This window comes from Excalfactoria chinensis, chromosome 11 (assembly GCF_039878825.1).
Source record: "Excalfactoria chinensis isolate bCotChi1 chromosome 11, bCotChi1.hap2, whole genome shotgun sequence".
Classification (NCBI taxonomy): domain Eukaryota; kingdom Metazoa; phylum Chordata; class Aves; order Galliformes; family Phasianidae; genus Excalfactoria; species Excalfactoria chinensis.
In genome coordinates this window covers 8,792,910-8,813,281 of record NC_092835.1, presented here as the reverse complement: position 1 = coordinate 8,813,281, position 20,372 = coordinate 8,792,910, and the positions used below count along the sequence as shown (strand labels likewise).

At 37.5% G+C, this 20,372-nt stretch overlaps 2 protein-coding genes and 1 long non-coding RNA gene across 4 annotated transcripts in view; 2 read left to right on the top strand and 1 right to left on the bottom strand.

Moving 5' to 3' along the window:
* Positions 1 to 16,334, top strand: part of CHST8 (carbohydrate sulfotransferase 8) — a 166,327-nt gene extending 149,993 nt beyond the window's left edge. The window contains exons 3-4 of the mRNA XM_072346143.1: positions 10,544 to 10,581; positions 12,679 to 16,334. Of these exons, the coding sequence (XP_072202244.1) occupies positions 10,544 to 10,581; positions 12,679 to 13,818 (1,178 nt within the window). The 3' untranslated portion in view covers positions 13,819 to 16,334. The remainder of the gene's footprint in view (positions 1 to 10,543; positions 10,582 to 12,678) is intronic.
* The window catches only part of KCTD15 (potassium channel tetramerization domain containing 15), a 195,033-nt gene that overhangs the window by 108,690 nt on the left and 65,971 nt on the right, over positions 1 to 20,372 (top strand). The window lies entirely within an intron of this gene.
* Positions 1 to 20,372, bottom strand: part of LOC140257118 (uncharacterized) — a 143,840-nt gene that overhangs the window by 108,831 nt on the left and 14,637 nt on the right. The gene's annotated exons all lie outside the window — the stretch shown is intronic.

The window sequence follows — 20,372 nt, the reverse complement described above, 5'->3', positions numbered from 1 at the left end:
AATAGCAAAAGGCCTGTTTCTGATGAATGTCATTCATTTTAAATGCACCTTGCAATTACAGTGAAGTCACAACTTTGAATATAAATTTATTCTTAAGATTGGATCAAAAGTGAAAATTGAGACTGAAATGAATTAAGTTGTCAAAGGAAAGCATTAATAAGCAATTGAGGGAAAAAAAAACATGAAAGATTAAAACTGGAAGGCTTCCTACTAGAGTTGTATATACTAATTTCAAAGATCTGAAAATGTCTTACCAACCATAAACAAATAAGAATACAACCTGTATGCACCCTCAACAAGCTAGTAAGATCAGCGAAAAAAACACAGCTGAAGGGATAAAAAGTGTTGCATTTCAGATTAAAGAAGTCATCAGGCAAGTAAAGTCCTGCGTGCACATAGCTTTCTGCTGTAACCTTGGGATTTAATCAGTACTGGAACAAATGCACCTCAAAGAATTACAATATTGAATTGCACTGTGTAGGATATATACAGTTCACAATGAGCTTCATTATCAGGGAACAGTTCCATACATAAGCCTACTCTCAGAAAACTGAATGAAAGTGGCACATTACTTCATTTCTGCTCACCAATAATGGAAAAAAAGTGTTATATACACTGTATGCAACATACTGAGTGAACCACAAATATATTGAAATGCTCCAAACAATAATCACTGTTGAAAAGCTTTCAGTCAAGTCAGACTTATGTGTTCTTGCACAATTCAGCTATGTTCATCACTAACAGAATTCAGCAGCCAGTTGACATCTCTCCATTTAGGTAGTTACATAAAATCAGATTCAATTGTCTTAAAGAGCATCCCAAACTTGAGTTGTAAAAGTAGTTTTTAAGTTGAAGGAGGGAGGATTTAGGTTGCAATCTGCCTAAAGCGTTTGCAGTCATATGTGGGGAGACAAAATAAGGCCAGGACATAGATGTAAAAGCGTGTTGGGAAATGTACAGGAGAGAGGCAACAAAGGCCTCCAGTGCAGATACTGAGCTGCAGATAGATTAGATCTTGATCTAAGCAGTTCCTAACTGTAAGAGTCGTGAGCAGTGGTTAATAGAGCAATTGTCCTCTAAACCCTACTGTTGCTAAATGGGTCCAGAGGGTCTCATGTTATAATGCTTCATTAAGCTCAAACCATATGTTCTGTAAGCACTTGAACCTGTAAAACTCAAGCAGGTCATATGAAGCATAAAGAAAAACTCAGAAACAGATGCCCATTTTTAGCACAGTCTAGTAAAAAGAGATGAAACCTATCGAGAGTCACCAGTCCTTATATGATAGCAAGTATTTGTGTGTGGGTTTTTTTTTCCTGTTTCTATCTTGAATAAGTTTGTTCATTTATTTCATATCTTACTAGGAAAATCTGAGACTTTTCAGTCTCTCTCCCTGTTTCATACCCTTTTCTCAAGTTACTATAAATTTGTTTCCTTGGGTTCAATTGCAGACATCTCAAGCAACAAGAACCAGTACCTAGTCATGTTTGTCTATTCTATCCCATAGATCAGGACAAGAGAACTCCTCTCTCATTTAAGAAACCACCTGTCCTCAAGCACTGTTGTCTTACATTAGTGTAAGAGACATTTGACAAACTGTCCAGACAAGGTTCTTCTCGGATATCTAACCGCTATTCTTCATTGTCTAATTCTGCATAGCCAAGTTGAAAACATGGACACCAAGCTTCCTCTTTACTAATATGGAGAAGCCTGATGGCCCCCAGAGACAATAGCAATACCTGACTGCCTCTTACACTTGTTAGCATTGTTTTGCCAGGTATAGGTACCACACTTAACATAAAAGTCTATCGAGTATCAGATATGATCTTGAACTGTAATCACAAAATCCTCCATGATCTTTGACATTAGCATTGTTGTTTGTTCCTCTAACGACTGCAGTTAAGAACAATTGACTTAATTTGTGTCTCAACTTCATTATCAACTGATTACATTTCTTGAAACAACAATACAGCATCTAGAGGCTTCCCAGTATTAAAACTGGAAACCTCCGGGTGGAACACATTATTCCCACTCCTTTGTTTTAAATACATTTCTTACAGCTACTTTTGAACACACACCTCTGATTTCTTGGTAAAAGCACTGTTGTTATATTTCAAGGATGTGAAAGGTGACCTGTTGCCACATAACACTTCTGGAGAAACATGCAGCTAGAAACAAACTCCTCAGCATGGCAGTTAAAGTACAAGAATACAGTCATAATCTAGGTGGAAAGCTCAACAAATCAATCCCCATGCAAGTTTTAGTGACTGAGTACAAATGAGCTCCTTAACAAGATAAGGGGAAACCCCCAAATGGAGAATGGTAGGACTCAGTGCCGATTAAAGGTGAGTAACACCACTACCTTCCAGCTGTTCATTAGTCAGGAACAGAAGTCCCCACAAAGACCTCAACCTCTAATGCTCAGCTTTCTCAGAACAACTGTATGCTTGTTTCTCATACCACAAATCATAGTCTGTCCAAATAAGACCCCTCTTATACCATAATTTTTACTTAAGTCACAGATATTACCATTAGAAACAAAAAACCCCACCACATATTGATCTCATACTAGAAAGACTTGTCAGTAATTAACTATTACAACAGGAAAAGGGGAAAAAGCATCAGTTTCAGTGAATTGATTGTAGCACAACACCGTATAGCATTTGGATTCCCTTCAATGGTATTTGATCCTTAGTCAATCTATCCAATCAGTGAACTTAATCACTCAGCCACCAGAGCTCTACCTTTTAAGCTCTGCATGCAGCCTTCTCTTTCCATCTGCACTTTCTCTCACAAATAAATGCTTCTCCCAGTGAAATGAAAGCAACCCAGACTTCTACCTGTCTTACTCATTCATCCTTCCATTACAAAGACCAGTGAAGCTTTAATGTTCCACTTACAAAAATTCTTGAAGTATTTCTGGGATTCTAGGTGAGCCATTGTTTTTGTCCAATTAATTCTTTCCTCCACTGCAGTCACAAGTTACATATAGTGCTTGCTTGAGATTCACTGAAACTCCTCCAGTTACCTGAACATTCTGCACAGGACACTAAGCATGAATGCAGTGCCATGTGTTAAACCTTAGTTTAAGGTTTACCTTAAAAAAAAAGTGTAAAGTCCTCACCAAAGTCATAGTATGAAAGCTATCACTGTACAAATATTAAATACAAGAAGGGAGAATAACTGAATGGTATTAAGTAGAAATTGCAAATAACTGCTGACAGTAACTAAAAACTAACATTGGTAGTTAATGCTATTCCCAGCAATAGATCCATGGAAAGAATTGGTAAAGCAATAGCACAGGTTTCACTTTACCACTACGCAGAATTCTCATCAAATACAAATGAAGTCAGTATAATGCTGTAACATGATGGAAAGCACAGCAATGACAGCAGAGTAGCAAAGTCCAAGGCTACAGAAAGCAAAGACTTGCTCACACGCATCAGCAGTAGACGCAGAAACAAAGGAAAGAATCTGTCTACCTTCAGAAGGCCTCAGGTAGGCAGGAATCTCCAGCAAGAAACCCTCACCTCCACTGCCAACCCTTAAATGAGAGCTGGGAAGGGGTGCATCCTGGCTTCACCCCTTCTCAGGTGCATTGCATGCACTGAGCTGCTCTGGATTGGCCCTGCCTTCTCACCAGGTGCTCAATCACTGATTCAAGCTGTGAGCATTCCACTATAGTCAGAAAATTTCATCTGTTAATAATCATAGTTAAATAGTAAATAGAACTAAGTAAATAAGTTGTAGTACCTTCCTTATAATAAATTTACAAGCAGAGGCTTCTTGTATTCCTTCAATTAAGCTTGCAATACTACGGGACCATGCATTTTTCCTTTCCTTTATTAGCTATCAAGCATACAGACCAAGTGCAAGTTATATAATTAGTAGTCAAGCAGATGGAAGCAGTGTATATTAGAACAAAAGAATAGTCTCAGAAAAAAATATAGTAGCGTGTTTGTCTCTAAGGGTTTGCATACCTGTTCTATTGCTTTCTAACAAGACAAACAGGTATCCAGATTTTCCAGTTCTAAGTTACACAGTGGTCTACAACTCCTGAACTCAACAACAAAAGCGCTGTATAAACTTTGCTCAGACAGTTGTCATATTTAGAAATGATGGGTACCAGGCTCATACACAGTGATCCTTTACTCCAAGTATCCCTTTCTAGAAAAAGCAGAGAAGGTTGTGTACGACAGATGGCCCAAGTCAAAATGTCAAGAGGGACATTACATCAAGAATACCAGCTAAAGAAATCAGGAAATCAAGAGGGAAGCAATGCCAAGTAGGTTGAAGCAACAGCTCCGCAAGAATGGTACTTCAGAATGGTAACTATGTGCAGTTTGGCTCAATTCTGATTTACCAGATTGGTTACTGCTACCACAGGTGAACTGCGAATACCAAGTTCCTTGACAGTACAGAAGTCCTGAAGTGAGAAACATTAAAAGTCATTTAATAAATTTACTGATCTCTCACTTTGGTTCCCCAATTTGTAGTTTTTTCTTGTTGAAACTGATCAATAAACCTAATGCTTTTAATTATTTCCAAGGTACGCCCTTCAGAATTGCACTGTCTCCCTGACGTACAGTACTTCTGTCTTGAGACTCCCTAACTTCACTAAGATGGAATGTCATTTCAGTCACAAAAAGCTAGAGTAATTATGCTTTAATCAACCAAAGAGCACACGAACTGCTACCATCTCAAACACCCCATGGTACAAATGCAGCATGGTACTGTACTGCCTGCTGCCTATAGGATGGAGATACCCCAGATTTATCTGGTCTAGCAGTGTGAACCAACTGTTCTACTTAGATTCAATGCCTACCTCTTTGAATCTGACTCTGATCAATGCAAAGCACAAGATCAATATGAAGCAATTCAGTTTGTGCACAGTACTAGATTAGTAGAGCAGAAAACAAGGCAGAAGATGGCTCACTCTTTTAGGAAGTATTCCACTTCACCACAACTGCTTAAGAACAAGTCACTTATAAGAAAGCATTCAAATTCATCTAAAATACATCGTAATTGTTAAATACAGCCTTCTTGGCAATGTTATGATTGAAACAAAAAGCAGAAAATAAGGAAGAACAAGCTTTTTAATTTACAAAGAACCTCACATATGAAGAGCAGCTTATTAAAATACAAAAAAAACCTTAACTCAGTAGGTTGGTAGAGCCAGAAGCTGTTTGCTCAAAGTTAGGCCTAACTACTTGGAGCTTCTAAGGGCTGCTTTGGAGACTGGGAAATTGCCAGGAAAACATTCTGACCATCCTTTTCTGTGCAAAGGAAATAACGACCAAACTTGTTTAAGAAATTTGCAGCTTCTTTAAGTCAGCAAGATGGATTTAAGAACTGTGATCTTTGCTGCTAAGCACACTGGAGAAATCTAATCTTGTTTTTACTTTAAAATAAATGAACAAAATCACTGTATGAGTCTGGATTAAAAATTTTCAGGGTAAAATTTATCAGCTAATAATATGGGGGTTTAGGACAACCAGTATTTGAATTCAAAGCACAACAACTTAAAACTGATTTGCCAAACTGATCTGGTTTTAAGTTCTATAAGACTAAAAGGTGCTATAGAGACAGCATTTGACTGCATTCTACTCAAGAATGATAGGTTTGGTCAAGTACCTTTAGTAGGCTTTAGAACTTCCTCCATGTACCTTGCTATACACAGAGAATATAGTGAAACTCTCTTGCCTTGTCTTCAACACTGCAAAAATTGATGTAAAATTAAACATGAGCTGAAGTTAAATACTGTAGTGACTCAGAAATAATTCTCTGTAAGACACCATGATGCCTGTCTTGTCACTAAGCATTTAGCTTTGACAGTGGCTCAAGCACTGCATCAGTTAACCAAAACACTCACTTTAAAATTTATTTCCTCTGTGGGAAATGACACTGCAGACCTCCAGCTTTGCTGTTAACTCAAAAAACATTACATAGCTTCACTATATGGACTCCTTTCTTGATACAGAACTGAAATATCCTGTAGTTGTGCTTAGCTTATTTTATGTTGCCACATTAATTTCCTCTATTATAATGAGTTGTTCTGTATGTAGCTTAGATGGTGACTTTCAAGGTAGGTTGTTGGTTTGTTTTCTTGGGGTTTTTTGTTGTTGTTTTTTTTTTTTTGTCTTGTTTTGAATTCTTTCAGAAAAAAACACACTGAATTTTCGATATAAAATCATACGTACTGGCACAGTAAGCAACTAAAACAAATATACTTTCCGATTGATTAGGCCTCAGTTTTAATATAGAATTCTAACAAAGTTTCTTTAGTTAAGAAGTACTCCAAGTACTTAAAATATTTTTTATTGTGAGCTCCTTGGTTTTACATATATAACAGCATTTCCATTTTTGCACTTTAAGTAACTTAATTAAAATAAGCAAACAATTAGATATTGGAATAAGTTGGGATCAGGTAATGAACATATATATAACATATATAACATATATACAGTTCAGGCCAGATTCTTTCAATTTTTTCTTTTTTGCATGTTTTTTATTTTCTCTCTGAAATTTAAAACCATCTGACCAGCACTCTGGGGAAAATCCTTTTGAAACAAATGATTTTTCACACTAATCAGAATTCTGTGAACTAATCCACTATTGATTCTGTGATTAAGTATGGGTTGTCTTCCCTGAGTAAGCACATAAAACTGAAGCACATGGGAATGGGACACTTGGCTCAGATGTTCATGCAATGATGTAAACAGCAGCTCCAGAGTATACATATTTCAAAAATCAGTTAAGATGAAGCAAACAAGTCTATGCTGCTCACAGAAGCCCAGTAAAGGGAAGGAGCCACAGAAGCACATTTGAAGTTACCATTTTTATTAAAAAATATTTCAGCTGTAGTGCAGTCTCTGAACAGAACAAAACACCACTCCAGGCAAACCAAAATTAGGTCTTGAAGCCGAGATAGAGGAGAAGGCAGGAGAGGCAAAGCTATATAATATTACACAGGGAAGATGAAGGCCATTATATTGTGTTACAAGTAGCATTTTTGAAGAAATAAAAAAAAAGAAAAGCTCACAATGGGGCTGACTATATGGTAGGACTGGATGAAGCATAAGGCTCGTATGTCTTGAAAGACAACAAAAGCAGACCAAGCTCAGGTCTGGAAAATCATGATTACACAAGGGAAGGAGAAAAAAAACACCTCAGAAACTGACAGTAACAGCATACAATTGATAGAATGATTCCATCTCCTGGCTATTCTTTCGCTGTCTGAGCACTAGAGATGTTGGCACCAAACATCAAATGATCACCAACTACCTGGGCACAGCAGACAACAGCCATCCTTTTATTTACAGCAAAGAGAAATTATCATCCATGTTACTTACTAGCTCTCAAATGTTACTGTTAAGATCACAAAGATGCAGCATAACATTAAGTTTACAGTTGATTAGCAGAGTAGATCTGTGCAATATGCTTTCTCTAAATTCACTGAACTTAAGAAGTTTTTTTCCTCACGTACTTTTGAATTTAAAGTGACAGACTGTATCGTGAGAAAGACAGCTAGAAGAAGCCAAATCTTAGGAGTCACAATTCAGGAAACATTGAAGGGATTGGCAAGTGCTCCACCAAACTTTTACACTGAACTTGAATTATTGTTCTAAGTGTTAATGGCAATAAGTGAAAAATCATTTTCTAAAACTGTTACTCGTTGCCTACCAGCATTTATTTGTAATTTTTCAAAGGACAGCATGTGAGCGCAGGGTATTTGTCCCTAAAACAATAAACCTTTATGAAATGATGCTATGGAAACATAATAACTGATAAAAAGAACAGGTTCCATAGCTGCTCTTTGCACCTTGTTTTTTTATTATTATTCATAGCAGGTACATGCAGACTTCTATGGGTAATTACACTGAGGATGTGATTTTGCTATAAACTATCACTGTTCCTACGGATGTCAAGACTATATGACTATAACTAAACAAAGCTGTCAAGAACTTAACACTAACTCTTATACTACAATCTAGACACAGTGCATGCTCAAATGTTTGCCTTTGATTCAGTCCAAAACACTGGCTTACTTTTCTTATTAGTGACCAAGTCTTTCTCACCTATGCATGTTTTCATTTGGGAAAAATCACAAAGTGTACCTAGAAACAAAGAGGAAAATAGGATATAATGCCTACAAAATCCTATCTTTTGGGTACAGTTGCACAACCATTTTCTCTGCCTTACACTCATTGACACAACTTGTTCACAGTGGGATTAATATTTTAAATATGTAAACCTTCACCTACATATTTTGGCATTATCAACAAGCAAAGTAAACCTCCAGCCCTCTGTGACAGAGAATGAGGCATGATTTAACACTCAAACTAGTTTAAAGAAAGATTTTAAAAAAATGAAATACCTCGAGGAATAAAAGTGGAACTGAAACTGGTAGCCACTGTGAGTAATTCTCCTAACAACATTGTTTCACAGTGCATTATGCTAAATTTACTCTAGAAATCAGAACCAACCCACGAACCAAATTTTTTTCTGCATTAATTTTTCACAGCTGTACTTCGCACATATGATTGCTACCTCCTAAAGAAGGAACACTGTAACAATACTACAAATTTTTAAGGAAAATTACATTTAATTTCAAACTCTGCTATAAGAAAGTCCAAAGTAAAAGATAGGCAGCTACTCCAGCTAGCCTTATTAATGACGCCTCAGTCTATAGGCCAAGCAGCCAACACAGATTTAGCTCAAGTAGCTTAAAGTTTTGCATCTATGGTTACAAAGAAAGCAAGAGGTTACGTGTGCTGGCAAACAACTGATTTACAATTTAACCCAATCATCCAGGCTCTAGTATGAATATGTAGAAAGTGCTGGTGCTGGATTTTTGTAATTCTTGTTGGACAGCAGATTCCATACCCTCATTACTCTGTAACATTACACAAGAACGGAAAATAGAAGATCCTTGCTTTGATCACATCAAGACCTGGACAGCAAGTCAGTAACATAAAGCCTAGCACAAGACAGCCAGTTTAAATCTTTTCTAACCCAGACTCACTTTAGACATCTGGAACCTACTTCAGATAAAGTAAAAATAATATGCCATTTGCTTATAAGAGTCCACCTTGAATCTAGTACAAATTTAATGCTGTAACACAATGGAAAGCGCAGCAATGACAGCAGAGTAGCAAAGTTCTAGGCCATAGCAAGCAAGGACTTGCTCAAACACAACAGCACTAGGCACAGAAACAAAGGAAAGAATCTGCTTACCTTCTGAAGGCCACAGGTAGGCAGGAATATCCAGCAAGAAAACTTCACCTCCACTGCCAACCCTTAAATGAGGACTGGGAAGGGGTGCATCCTATCTCCACCCCTTCTGGTCACTCAGGTGCTTTGCATTCACTGAGCTGCCCTGGATTGGCCCTGCTTTCTCACCAGGTGTTTAATCACTGCTTCTTCAAGCTGTGACTCAGCATTTCTGCTACAACTAACAAATTGCTGCGGCAGAGTTAAAACTCAAACACAAACCAAAGCAGCAATAAGCACTGCTAGGTTGAGCTCTAACAGCCTAGAAATAACTTAGCAATTTGACTTGAACTACTATTAGCATCAGTTTGTAGTTTTGTTCTAAAAGAGGAAAAAGCACCATGATTGATTATATAAGTTGGGCTAACTACTATAATTGTAATTAAGTGAAGTGTGAATAAGTAGGAAGGCAAGAGATTTCACATCAAAATAAAATCGAATCCGGACTAAGCTATTCCAGTGATGCTTTCACTAAGAGTGTCTTGTAACACCTTTAGCTGTAATTGTTGAAACGTTGTGGCTTTGTAATGCAGATTTATTAAACTAGAACTACTGACAGCAAATGCTGGTTGTTATAAACTGAAAAGCTCTGAACTAATTTTGTAATTAAGAAACTCTTTCCATCATGCATCCTGTATTATTATACTAGCAGAGGCTAAGAACAACTTACAGAGCTGTCTGTGGATTTTCACATCTTTATCATTACATTTTCAGGCAGTCTTCACTATATAAGCCAGAAGATTAAGCAAAACACAGTTCTTTCTTACACGTAACTCCATTGTGCACTGCTTTGGATTCACAGCAAAAGATAGTGCTCAGTGCAGACTACTGCTGTGATTAAGAACCCCAGTGACCAAAGTTTAGGAAAATATAGAAAAACAATTGTAATACAGCTTTGGGTAAGTACACACAGAACATTTCTTAGAGCTCAAACCTACAATCAGGAGTTTCTTGTTCTTCTACTGGCCTATTTACTGAGGTTAAGCAATGGCTTTTTTCTTCATCTCAATTTCCCCACCTGTAGAAAGGAAGTAATGACATTTACTTCCTTTCACAATTGCTTTTTCATATACAGAGAGTCCTTCAAAGGAGCATTGTTACTATGAAATACACATTAACTTCAATTCATCATAGATCCATACATCACTGTACTAACAACGTTTCTGTTCTCCCTGTAGTTACTGAGAAGACACACATTGATATCAGTCAAGCAAAATTAATGTGTATGTATTTTTACTGAATAATGACTGTAATTTCTTTCTTTGTTTAGGGATAAAATATAACAAGGAATTCCAGCAACCAAAAAAAGTAAGTTTCCAGAAGCACATAAGGAGAATTGTATCTTTATTCTGAGTTTGGAGTAAGAATAGAGATGGCTCAGATAACACAACTAGTCTAGAGATGAAGCACTGAAATGGAAACATGCATCAAAGCTTTGCCATTAAGTGCAAATTTTCTTCTTCATACATGAATTTTATAACCTACTCAACTTTAGCTTTACGAGCTTTTTTCCTACATTGGATGTTGCTAAAAGATACTGTAAACTTTGATTAATATTGTGTGAAATTGCACTGAGCAAAGAAGTGTCTGGAGATGCACTTAAAAATAAGCTAAAGAAAAATCCTGGTGAAATTCCTCCATCTAGTGGCTACTAACACACTCGCAGCAGCAGTGACAGCCCACAGCAGCTACTCAATTTCAGGTCAAGCCCCAGTGCAAAGTATGCAAAGGAACAACTGTGGTGCTGCCAGCTGTTACCCAAAAGCCACTGCCTAGTGAAAGCAGTGAGATCTGAATGACATCCCTCCATCTCTGTAGATCCAGCCTGGGCTTCTGGAGCAATAACTACATTGACAGAACACATTTAAATCATGACAGCTTCTCAAGACCTAGAGGTTCTTTGTTACCACACTGTAAATATCTCAGAAGTTTGAATCTGATCAACATGAAATATCAGCGATATCATGAATAAATAAAATCAGATTTCTGCCACTATGGGAAGGGCGTTAGAAATAATGTGTCATGTCACGTATTTTATCTAGACAAAAATTTCAATACACATTTGACCACTACAAGCAGCCTCTCAAGATAAAGAGAGAACTATCATTCTCGACAGCTGAATAGATACATCTTGTGTAACATATCATCAGTTGCTTTCCCTGTCTGCCCATCACACAAACCACCACTATCAGAACAGTCAAAGCTTTTTAGAAGCCCAAATTCTACAGCACAAAGTGCCACAACAAATTGCATAGTACTCTACTAATTTTGTTTCTCATGTGTATACCTTAAAATTCCTCCTGTATCTTATTTTTCAAGTCACTCAAATGGGGGTGAACAGAGGCTGAAAAATCTGAATTTTACAATTTATAAAACATCTAAATAAACATTAAATCTTTTTGATAAACAATATACACCGCACAGCTGTATGTGCTTCTTCTGTCGAAAGACTCCCTAGTGGTTCATATGCCACTCAGCTCCCAAATGACTCCTCAAAACAGGGTTGACAAGGAGCTCAAGTATATTCAGAACATAATTTCAGATGTAGAGGCATAGACTTGTAGACAGGGATTTTCTGAAGCTGCTTTGAGAAGCAGGAAGCAGCAGAACACACCCAGGCTGGGTGCCAAGAGGAATATTAAGCAGTGAGATCCAACTAATGAAAGAGAGCAAGTCCCAGAAACTCCTTATCCAGAGACCCACTTTGCTTACTCTGTTCTCACCCTCCTAATCCCAGTCACAGCTTCATTCTTATCACTTGCTGCTTCTCATCAAGTGCGAATTACTCTGGTCTCCAAACTCTCCTCACACCAGGCTCCCCATGGGTCTCTGCTTCATGCTGCTCTAACCTCATCTCTTTCTACTCAATAAAGACTCCATCTTACCACTGCAGTTCTTTCTGTTTCCTTCTTCCCACTATTTGCCCTCTACATCCTCACTCCACAAGCCCCATTACCCTCCTTTTCCCTGGAAGGCTTCACTCTGGGGACAACTGTCCCCTGTGCAAAGATAACACACTGAAAGAAAGGGGTGGGGGACAAAACATGAAACAGATGCATGACAACAGGCAGTCCAGAAAAATTAAATCCTCAAAATATGCTGACATTTCCAACAAAAGAATTTAAAGTGGCATATCTGGGGCAAAAGTCTATCAAAATATGGGCACAGGCACCAAGTAAAATAGAGTGGAACCCAAATCTGAACCAGAATTTACCAGTTCAGACTCATATCAGCCTTCAGAATGAGTGTAGGCATAGAGAAAAGCCACCAGCACAGCACCGCACCAAGGACTTGCAGCAATACAATCAGAGCTGTACAAATAGATCCATGTTATGTTGCACAAGATGCTAATAGTGACAAATAAATCTATCATTTAGTAACATCTTTCATCTATTTTTCTATCAGGACTGCATTTCCAGCAATAACCAGGATAGAAGATTAAGTACTGCAGACGGAGTAGCAACAGTAAAGCTGAGCAGTTCGTTACACCCACCTGAAAACGTGCCCTCCAAGCTTCAGAGCACAGACAGAAGGCAAAGCAGCACAACAGTTATGAAAGATTACCAAGAGAAAGGTGAGGAAACTAATTCAATGAGGCTCCATAAACGGAGGAGGAGGTTTATAATTAAGAAGAGCCCAATTCTGATTTCCATGAACAGTTCCACTCCCAACTTGCCCACACTTAAATCCGATGACAGAAATAACAAATGGAAAAGTCTCTACCAGATACAAAGCAAAAGAAAGCAAATAATGAAGGAAACTTGTTCTAAGTACAAGAGTAATAACAGAAGAATAATCACTCCTTATCATGTTTCCAGAATATTTGTAGAAGATAAATACAGAGTTTTATACTGTGAAGTACCAAAAGCTGGCTGCTCTAACTGGAAACGGGTTCTCATGGTTCTCAACGGGTTGGCTTCTTCCACTAAAGATATACAACACAACACAGTGCACTACGGCAACTATCTAAAAAGGCTGGATGGGTTTGATCGCAAGGGAATTTATCACAGGCTCAACACCTACACAAAGATGCTTTTTATTCGCGAACCTTTTGAAAAGCTGGTATCTGCATTTCGGGACAAGTTTGAACATCCAAACAATTACTATCATCCCGTGTTTGGAAAAGCCATCATTTCCAGATACCGTGTCAATGCCACCAAAGAAGCATTAAGGACAGGCTCTGGAGTCAAATTTAAAGAGTTCATTCAATATCTCCTGGATGTACACAGGCCAGTGGGTATGGACATCCACTGGGATCATGTCAACAGGCTTTGCAGCCCGTGTCTAATAGATTACGACTTTGTTGGGAAATTTGAAAGTATGGAAGAAGATGCAAACTTTTTCTTGCACCTAATTGGTGCTCCGCAAAACTTGACTTTCCCTAAGTTCAAAGACAGGCACTCCAATGAAGAAAGAACTACCACTAAAATCACACAACAGTACTTTGCACAGCTTTCTCCCTCTCAAAGGCAACGAAGTTATGACTTTTACTACATGGATTATTTGATGTTTAACTACTCAAAACCTTTTGAGGATTTATATTGATTTGAGTGGTGGAACACTTCCCATATCAGTTGAATTTCATTACAAACCCAGGCGGCTTCTGTTTATACACACCTGTCTGTTAGTAAGGATTGGTCAAAGAACAGGAAAACAAACCCAAAACAGAACATAAGTGGTTAGTGATGTTTACACCTTCACCTTAAATGCCTCCTTTTTCAAATCATTTAAGAAGTGTATGTACATACATGTATAATAATACTATATGTCAGGGCTCCCAAATAAAGCACAAAATTTTCCATGTTGGTGTAGCTTGTGTTTACAGTGGAAGGACAGTTTGGAACTGGTGGAACATAGCTGTAAGGTTTACAGCAAATGTAGTATTTTAAGTTCTTTACTAGTTAGAAAAAGAAATCTTTGGAAATTACAGGATAGCAAGAACAAATATGGAATACATATATTTCATCAAAATCTGCAATGCATCAAGCCACACACAAATGGGCACTATGTATGAAGTTGGTCAAATATTGATATTTCCTCATAATATTAATAAAAAAAGGAAAGTACCACACTGTTCAAAAAATACATTGGTGAAAACAATTAATACTCAGTCACCATGCGAGTGCAGTATTAAACCAGATGTTCCATTCAGAGAGAGGATGCGTTCTCCCCATTTAGTATCTCCCTTATGGCATATTCATCTGCAAGCAGATAAAATGCAGGCGAACATTTGCATCTTTATGCATGTTATTAAGATTCTTTTAATCCTTTGCATTAACATAAATCTCTGGTTTAATCTTTATAGTCACCAAGAATATCAAATCTTTTCTTTATAGTAACAAGCAGGAGTAAATGCAGCTTCCTGCCCACCAGGATAGTTCTTTTCTTTGCTGCAAACAATTTGCACTTGTTTATTTTAGTAACAATTAGATTCAGTTTCACACACAGAAAATATTCCAAGTGTTGTCATTCAGCTGTTCCTTTCCTATATAAAGACATTCATTTTCCAGCAAAAATCTCTTGGAAGAACAGAATAGCAGACCTTCTACTGCACCTTAATGCTTTTGTTAACCTTCACACCCACTCTGGATGTGGTATCCCTGTCTACATGTCCCTTAGCCATACAAAACAAATAATAATTTCAAAGTTAAGATGCAAGGCCACACTGGAACAAGTCTCAGATTCTACAATAATGTCGAACTTAAGCACCTCAGTAATTTTTACATTTTGTATTTTGCAACCAATTTCAGAATTTCACCAGAACTGGCACAGTACAAGTGTACAAATATCTAAGAGGTTTTTTTTTCCCCTCAATCATTTTACATTTACAACTAAAATAAAACATGTCCAAATAAAACAAAAATTACTTATACAGATGGTTTCATGTATCACACACATTTATTTACAGCTCGCTTTCCCTACAAACATCCCACGTTTCTTTGTTGTTCCCAATTTTAACAGAGAAGTGTCATGTTATAAAAATAGTTTGCATTAAAGATTACTGACGAATGTTTCACCTGACTAACAGCAGCATTTCATTCCCAAACATTTTTTACTCAGTGAAGAAGTGGATGTTTTAGAAAGTTTCAAAAAGATAACAACTTCCACTGTTCCACGAAGCCAGTTAGCACCCATCTGCCTTCTGCTCCTCATCACTCTGCTGCTGCTGCAGCCCCCATCCTGCCTTCTGCCCATTCAGCTTCCCAATCAGCAGCTGAGTGCGTGGAAGGGCAACAGACTTTCAGGCCAAGTAACTTTTTTTGTTAGCGCCAAACAGGAGGGAGCCTACCCACTTGGGCTGCTCTGCCAACAGACAGGTGCTGCTGAGAGCTCCTCTCTACAGGTCTCACTGAGGAGGGATCCATGGAAAACCAGGTGCCTTTGAAGCACAAGTAGAGGAAAGCATTGATTCTGATAGTGATGGGATTATTATTTGTGTGCACACATAATCAAGAACACCACCAGTAACTTGAGTTATGCTCTCCTTATCGTTTAATTGAGAGCTCTAAAAAGTGATGGTACTCAAATTGGTACAGTTAATTTGCATGTAGTTAAGGAAGCCACAAACACTCACTACATAAGGAAAAGATATCATAAAGATCAGAGCCCTCATGGTTATGGAGGTTAATTCTGCAGTGTGGCCAAGGCAAAGCTGGTTAGCATTTGTATTCAGCCCTCTGCTAGTGTTAGAAAGCTCTAGGAAATATTACAGAACTTCATCTTCCAGCTAGATTCACATCAAAGACCTGACTTTCTCCTTCCATTTCCTCTTCCGTCACCCCGCTTTGTTTTCAGCTTGACCCACACACACACTGACTGATAGAGCCATATGGTCATGTTTACATCTGACAGCCTTCTTTGGTAAAGTTGCACAATGCATTCACTGCCTATATAGGAAAAAAAACAGCAACATTGCCCTTCTTATGTCAAGTTCAGGAGCTTATTCCATCCCTCAGCCCCCAAATCTATTTTACTTAAAAATCTTTACTACATCAATAAAAACTAACAACCATGAGAGGAATAAAAATTTTAATGACAAACGAAGATGAAGACTTCGGGATGGTTTTATTTTATCTGGACTAACAAATCATCATTTAAAGAGAGGCTTGGGTTATACATACGCTTATGGCAAGCTGTATATAGGGAGATGAGTAACTTACTGAAGAGATCTGCTTTTTGAATGTTCTAATGCTGTTAGTTTTGAGAGAGTAAGAAAGATCCGCATACATGGGCTGTTGGTACAGCACAGTATATTAATGCTTGATTCTGTTGTACCACCCCTCCCATTGGGGTAACACTATTACTGAAGACCGCAGCATAAGCACACTTGCCACATAAATGCATGTACAATTATCTACTGGTTTACATGCATATGAATGAAATACACATAGAAAAGAAAATCTGTGCAAACAAGGTTTTACATGCTAAAGGTATCAAAAGAAATATGTTAATATAAGAATCCACATGTGTGAAGAGATACATAAGAATTACAGATGATTAGAAAATAATACAGGGAATATCAAACATGCATTGCCTTTTAAATAGTTTTTCTTTGTTTCTTTTTGCAATAAATGAATTAATGAGTTAGGCCAGCACAGGTAGTGCTATATCATCTGGAATTCCAGATTAAAGAAGTGAATTTTTTTGTTTATGTTTTTTATTTGTATTTATCATTGCCTATTATCGATAGTGGTTACCTTGAATCACTGAGTTAACAGGCATTAACTTCTTCCTCCCAGCAAGAAATTGCATCAATAGCTGGGCACAAATCACAGCCTGATCTATTCATTTTAATTTCAGCGGTACCAGAACAACAGCATCTACATGCAGCAGTAGTTTGTTTTCAGACCACAACACAAGAGACAGTCACAGCACAGCCAGTTTGAGCTCACATTGCTTCAAGGGATTATTTTCAGGTTGGCACTGTTATTTGTGGTGACTTCAAAACCTCAGCACGTACCCACGCACACTGAACAACGACCCAAGCTTCTCATGGCAACATGGATGTAATTACTTTTCTCCCAAGAAGACAGCTGCTGGTTAAGAAAGGTGAGCAGTTTTCCTGGCTTTCTGCAGTGGTAGCTACCAGACAAGCCTACAAACTTCTCAGATGTTCCCCAGCACAATACTGCTGTAAGAACACAGTGGAGTTGATGTAACGTCTATGTTTTGCACTTAGATATACTAGGGACCTACTTGTCACACATCAGTCCCTTTTGCCCAAATTTTTCAGGACTACACATGCAAAAATTAAATGTGTATCTACACACACACACTGGATTCAAGTTTTAAGAACAGCAAACACACACAAGTTCAACTTTTCAATTAAATTGTGAAGTATTTGAAAGTATTAAATCCTTGGGCAGTAAGGACAAGACAGTGTGGAACATACTGACACATAATGGGATTAAGCTTTGCTTATTGCCAACAAGCTATTTGGATAATACATTATGAAGCAATTGATACAGTTAGCTATGACTCATGTGAGAATAAAAATCATGTTTGCTTTATAACTAACTGCATAGAAACATTCAGCCTTGTAAGAAGTATTTTCTTGTAAAAAGTGTTTTCTTGTCTGTTTTGATGAATGTCTCAAAATAATTAGTTTAAAAACAACACTTTTGGAAGTTCTACACATAACTCATCAGACAATTAATTTACATGTAGCAAGGAACATAGATATCCAACATCTGCCAAACAGACAAGCCTTTAGAAATAATTTTCCAAGCATTTTAGACTTCATTGAGTTTTACCCAGCCATATAAACAAGCTTTTTCCATGTTCAGCAATCTGATATGGAGAAGAAAAAAAAAAAAAAAGAAAAAAAGAAAAAAGAAAAACCTGAAGACATTCAACAGAATTGCAGTGATCCATTTTTCTATTACATGCCTGCCTTGTAGGAGACTAGAATTCTCCTGTTTAAATTCATCTATTACTGTACTGCTGGCTCTATGTTTCCCATTCTGCTTTATAGGACTATCCGTGATCTTTTCTAGCAGTGTCATCATTTTTTCCTGGAGCCTAAAATTATGCTGTCAAGTTATGAAAAATGAAAGAGGCTTTCACAATCCAACTCTTCCACAGTTCTCTTCCCAATCTGGGATTCCTGTCCAGATTTATTTTTGCTTAATACGAGAAATTTCCTCTCAACATATCCAAACATAAGTAATGTCACCAGCTGCAAAAGGTGTTAAGATTAAGTTCAAGTAGAGGGAGCAGCAGCTAGGGAAGCAACGGCCTAAGGCAACTGCATTATAAGAGCTTGTCCCAACCCATTAAACACTAGTGGAGGTGGCTCCTTTGCTATCAAATGAAAGCTCCAGGCTACAGTTCACCTTGGAATTCATGGATATAGACTAATGTACATTATGATCACAAGAAAAAAAAAAAGTTATTTTATCATTGTTTCAAGCATATATCCAGCCAGTATAACCCTTTCTAGGCATAGTGATATAGCCAAGGAGGAGCCATGTCACAGTGATAGGTAGGCACACTGAAGAGCAAAGGGCACAATTTTAGCTATTTTTATGAAAGGTCAAATAGCTGAACTTTTTCTACAATCTTTCTACAATCATTTCACACCACCACCCGTACACATAGTAGAAGTCAAGTGTACTAATGCTTAGAGCTGGTAACTGGGAGATTTGGGCTAATAATTATCAGGTTTAACTCAGGTTAACCTATCTGGTCTGGGGTCTTATTCCCTAGAATTGCCCTGTACATCTCCGCTCTTCTGTCTCTGAGAAAAAGTATTTTTTCACACTGATGTGATCATTAGTGCTTTTCATTGCATTGCACTTACTGAAATCAAAACCTTGCTTTCAATTCACCTATAGAATTTGGTTAAGATCCTTTTTGCTTTTTTCAATAATGTATCCTTTTGTATTAGAAAATAAAACACACAATGACAACAGCACTGATAGTCTAAACAATAGAAGATGATATAATAGACTATATAAATATTGTAGCTTCTTGCTCTAACATTAGATTTCTCCACTGAAACCCATACAGACATTAATCTTGCCAAAGTGACACCTGCATATACTCTTCAAGGTGATATTGTCTTCATAAATCATGCATACAGTGATCATTTTAAGCAGTACAGAAAGCATGGCAGACATGAGACAGGTTATTAATCTGACAATTTATCCATGTTTATCTCTGCACAAAATGAGATAATTTTTATTATCTGAAATAAGTCTGAGAACTTCATTAGATCATCCCACCAAAACTGAAAGTCAGGTACACATTACAATCAATGCAGTGCAGAAAGCAGGTAGCGATCCAGTGTTTTACCTTGGAGCTCTCAGGGAATTTCAAAAACAGTAATTTGAGATAAGAAACTGAACCTGGCTGCATTTGACCAAACCTTGCAACCTGAAAGTGCTCAAACATGTGCAGAAGTAATATTGATTTTAGATAAAGGGACAACATGTGCACAGTGAGACTCCAAGGATTTGATTAGAGAAAAAAGATGGCCAGTGAAATTCTAGTAAGTGATGTTGTGGGGGGAGTGTTTGGTTGTGTTTGTTGTGGTGGTTTTGGTTGTCGCTGCTTTATTTATTTATTTAAGAAGTTCCATATATTTTTTATTTCAGCACTACCTATTACAAACTAGCACTGTGACATCCACCTAAGCCCACCTAAATGCTAACTGCACCACCGCTATCCAGTTGCTCTGGGGTAACAAAGTTATGCACAAAAGTAGCTTACTAAATCTGAATTTCAGTAAGGTAAGAGTGAAGATAGCAAGAAGCAAATTTGATCAGTGACAAAAATCACTAACTGGAGCAACTTGTTTCAGTTAAGCTAATCTGCACGTAGCTCTGACTGCACAGGAGAGATCAGCAGAATCAATAATAACAAAATCACATTGTCATCTTTGATTCAAATGACACTGATGGCCAATTGAACTCACACTAAAGGTGATGCATACTCAGAATGTTACCAGTCTGACAAAACTGATTTGTAAATGAATAGGTTTTCATTGGTATCTGGATACCCCAATTAATTTAAAGCGCTTCGTAGTGACTTCACTTAGTGACAAATGAGTTCAGTTAAATAATTGCAGTTTAGCTGAACTCTTGTCCTTTCCCATG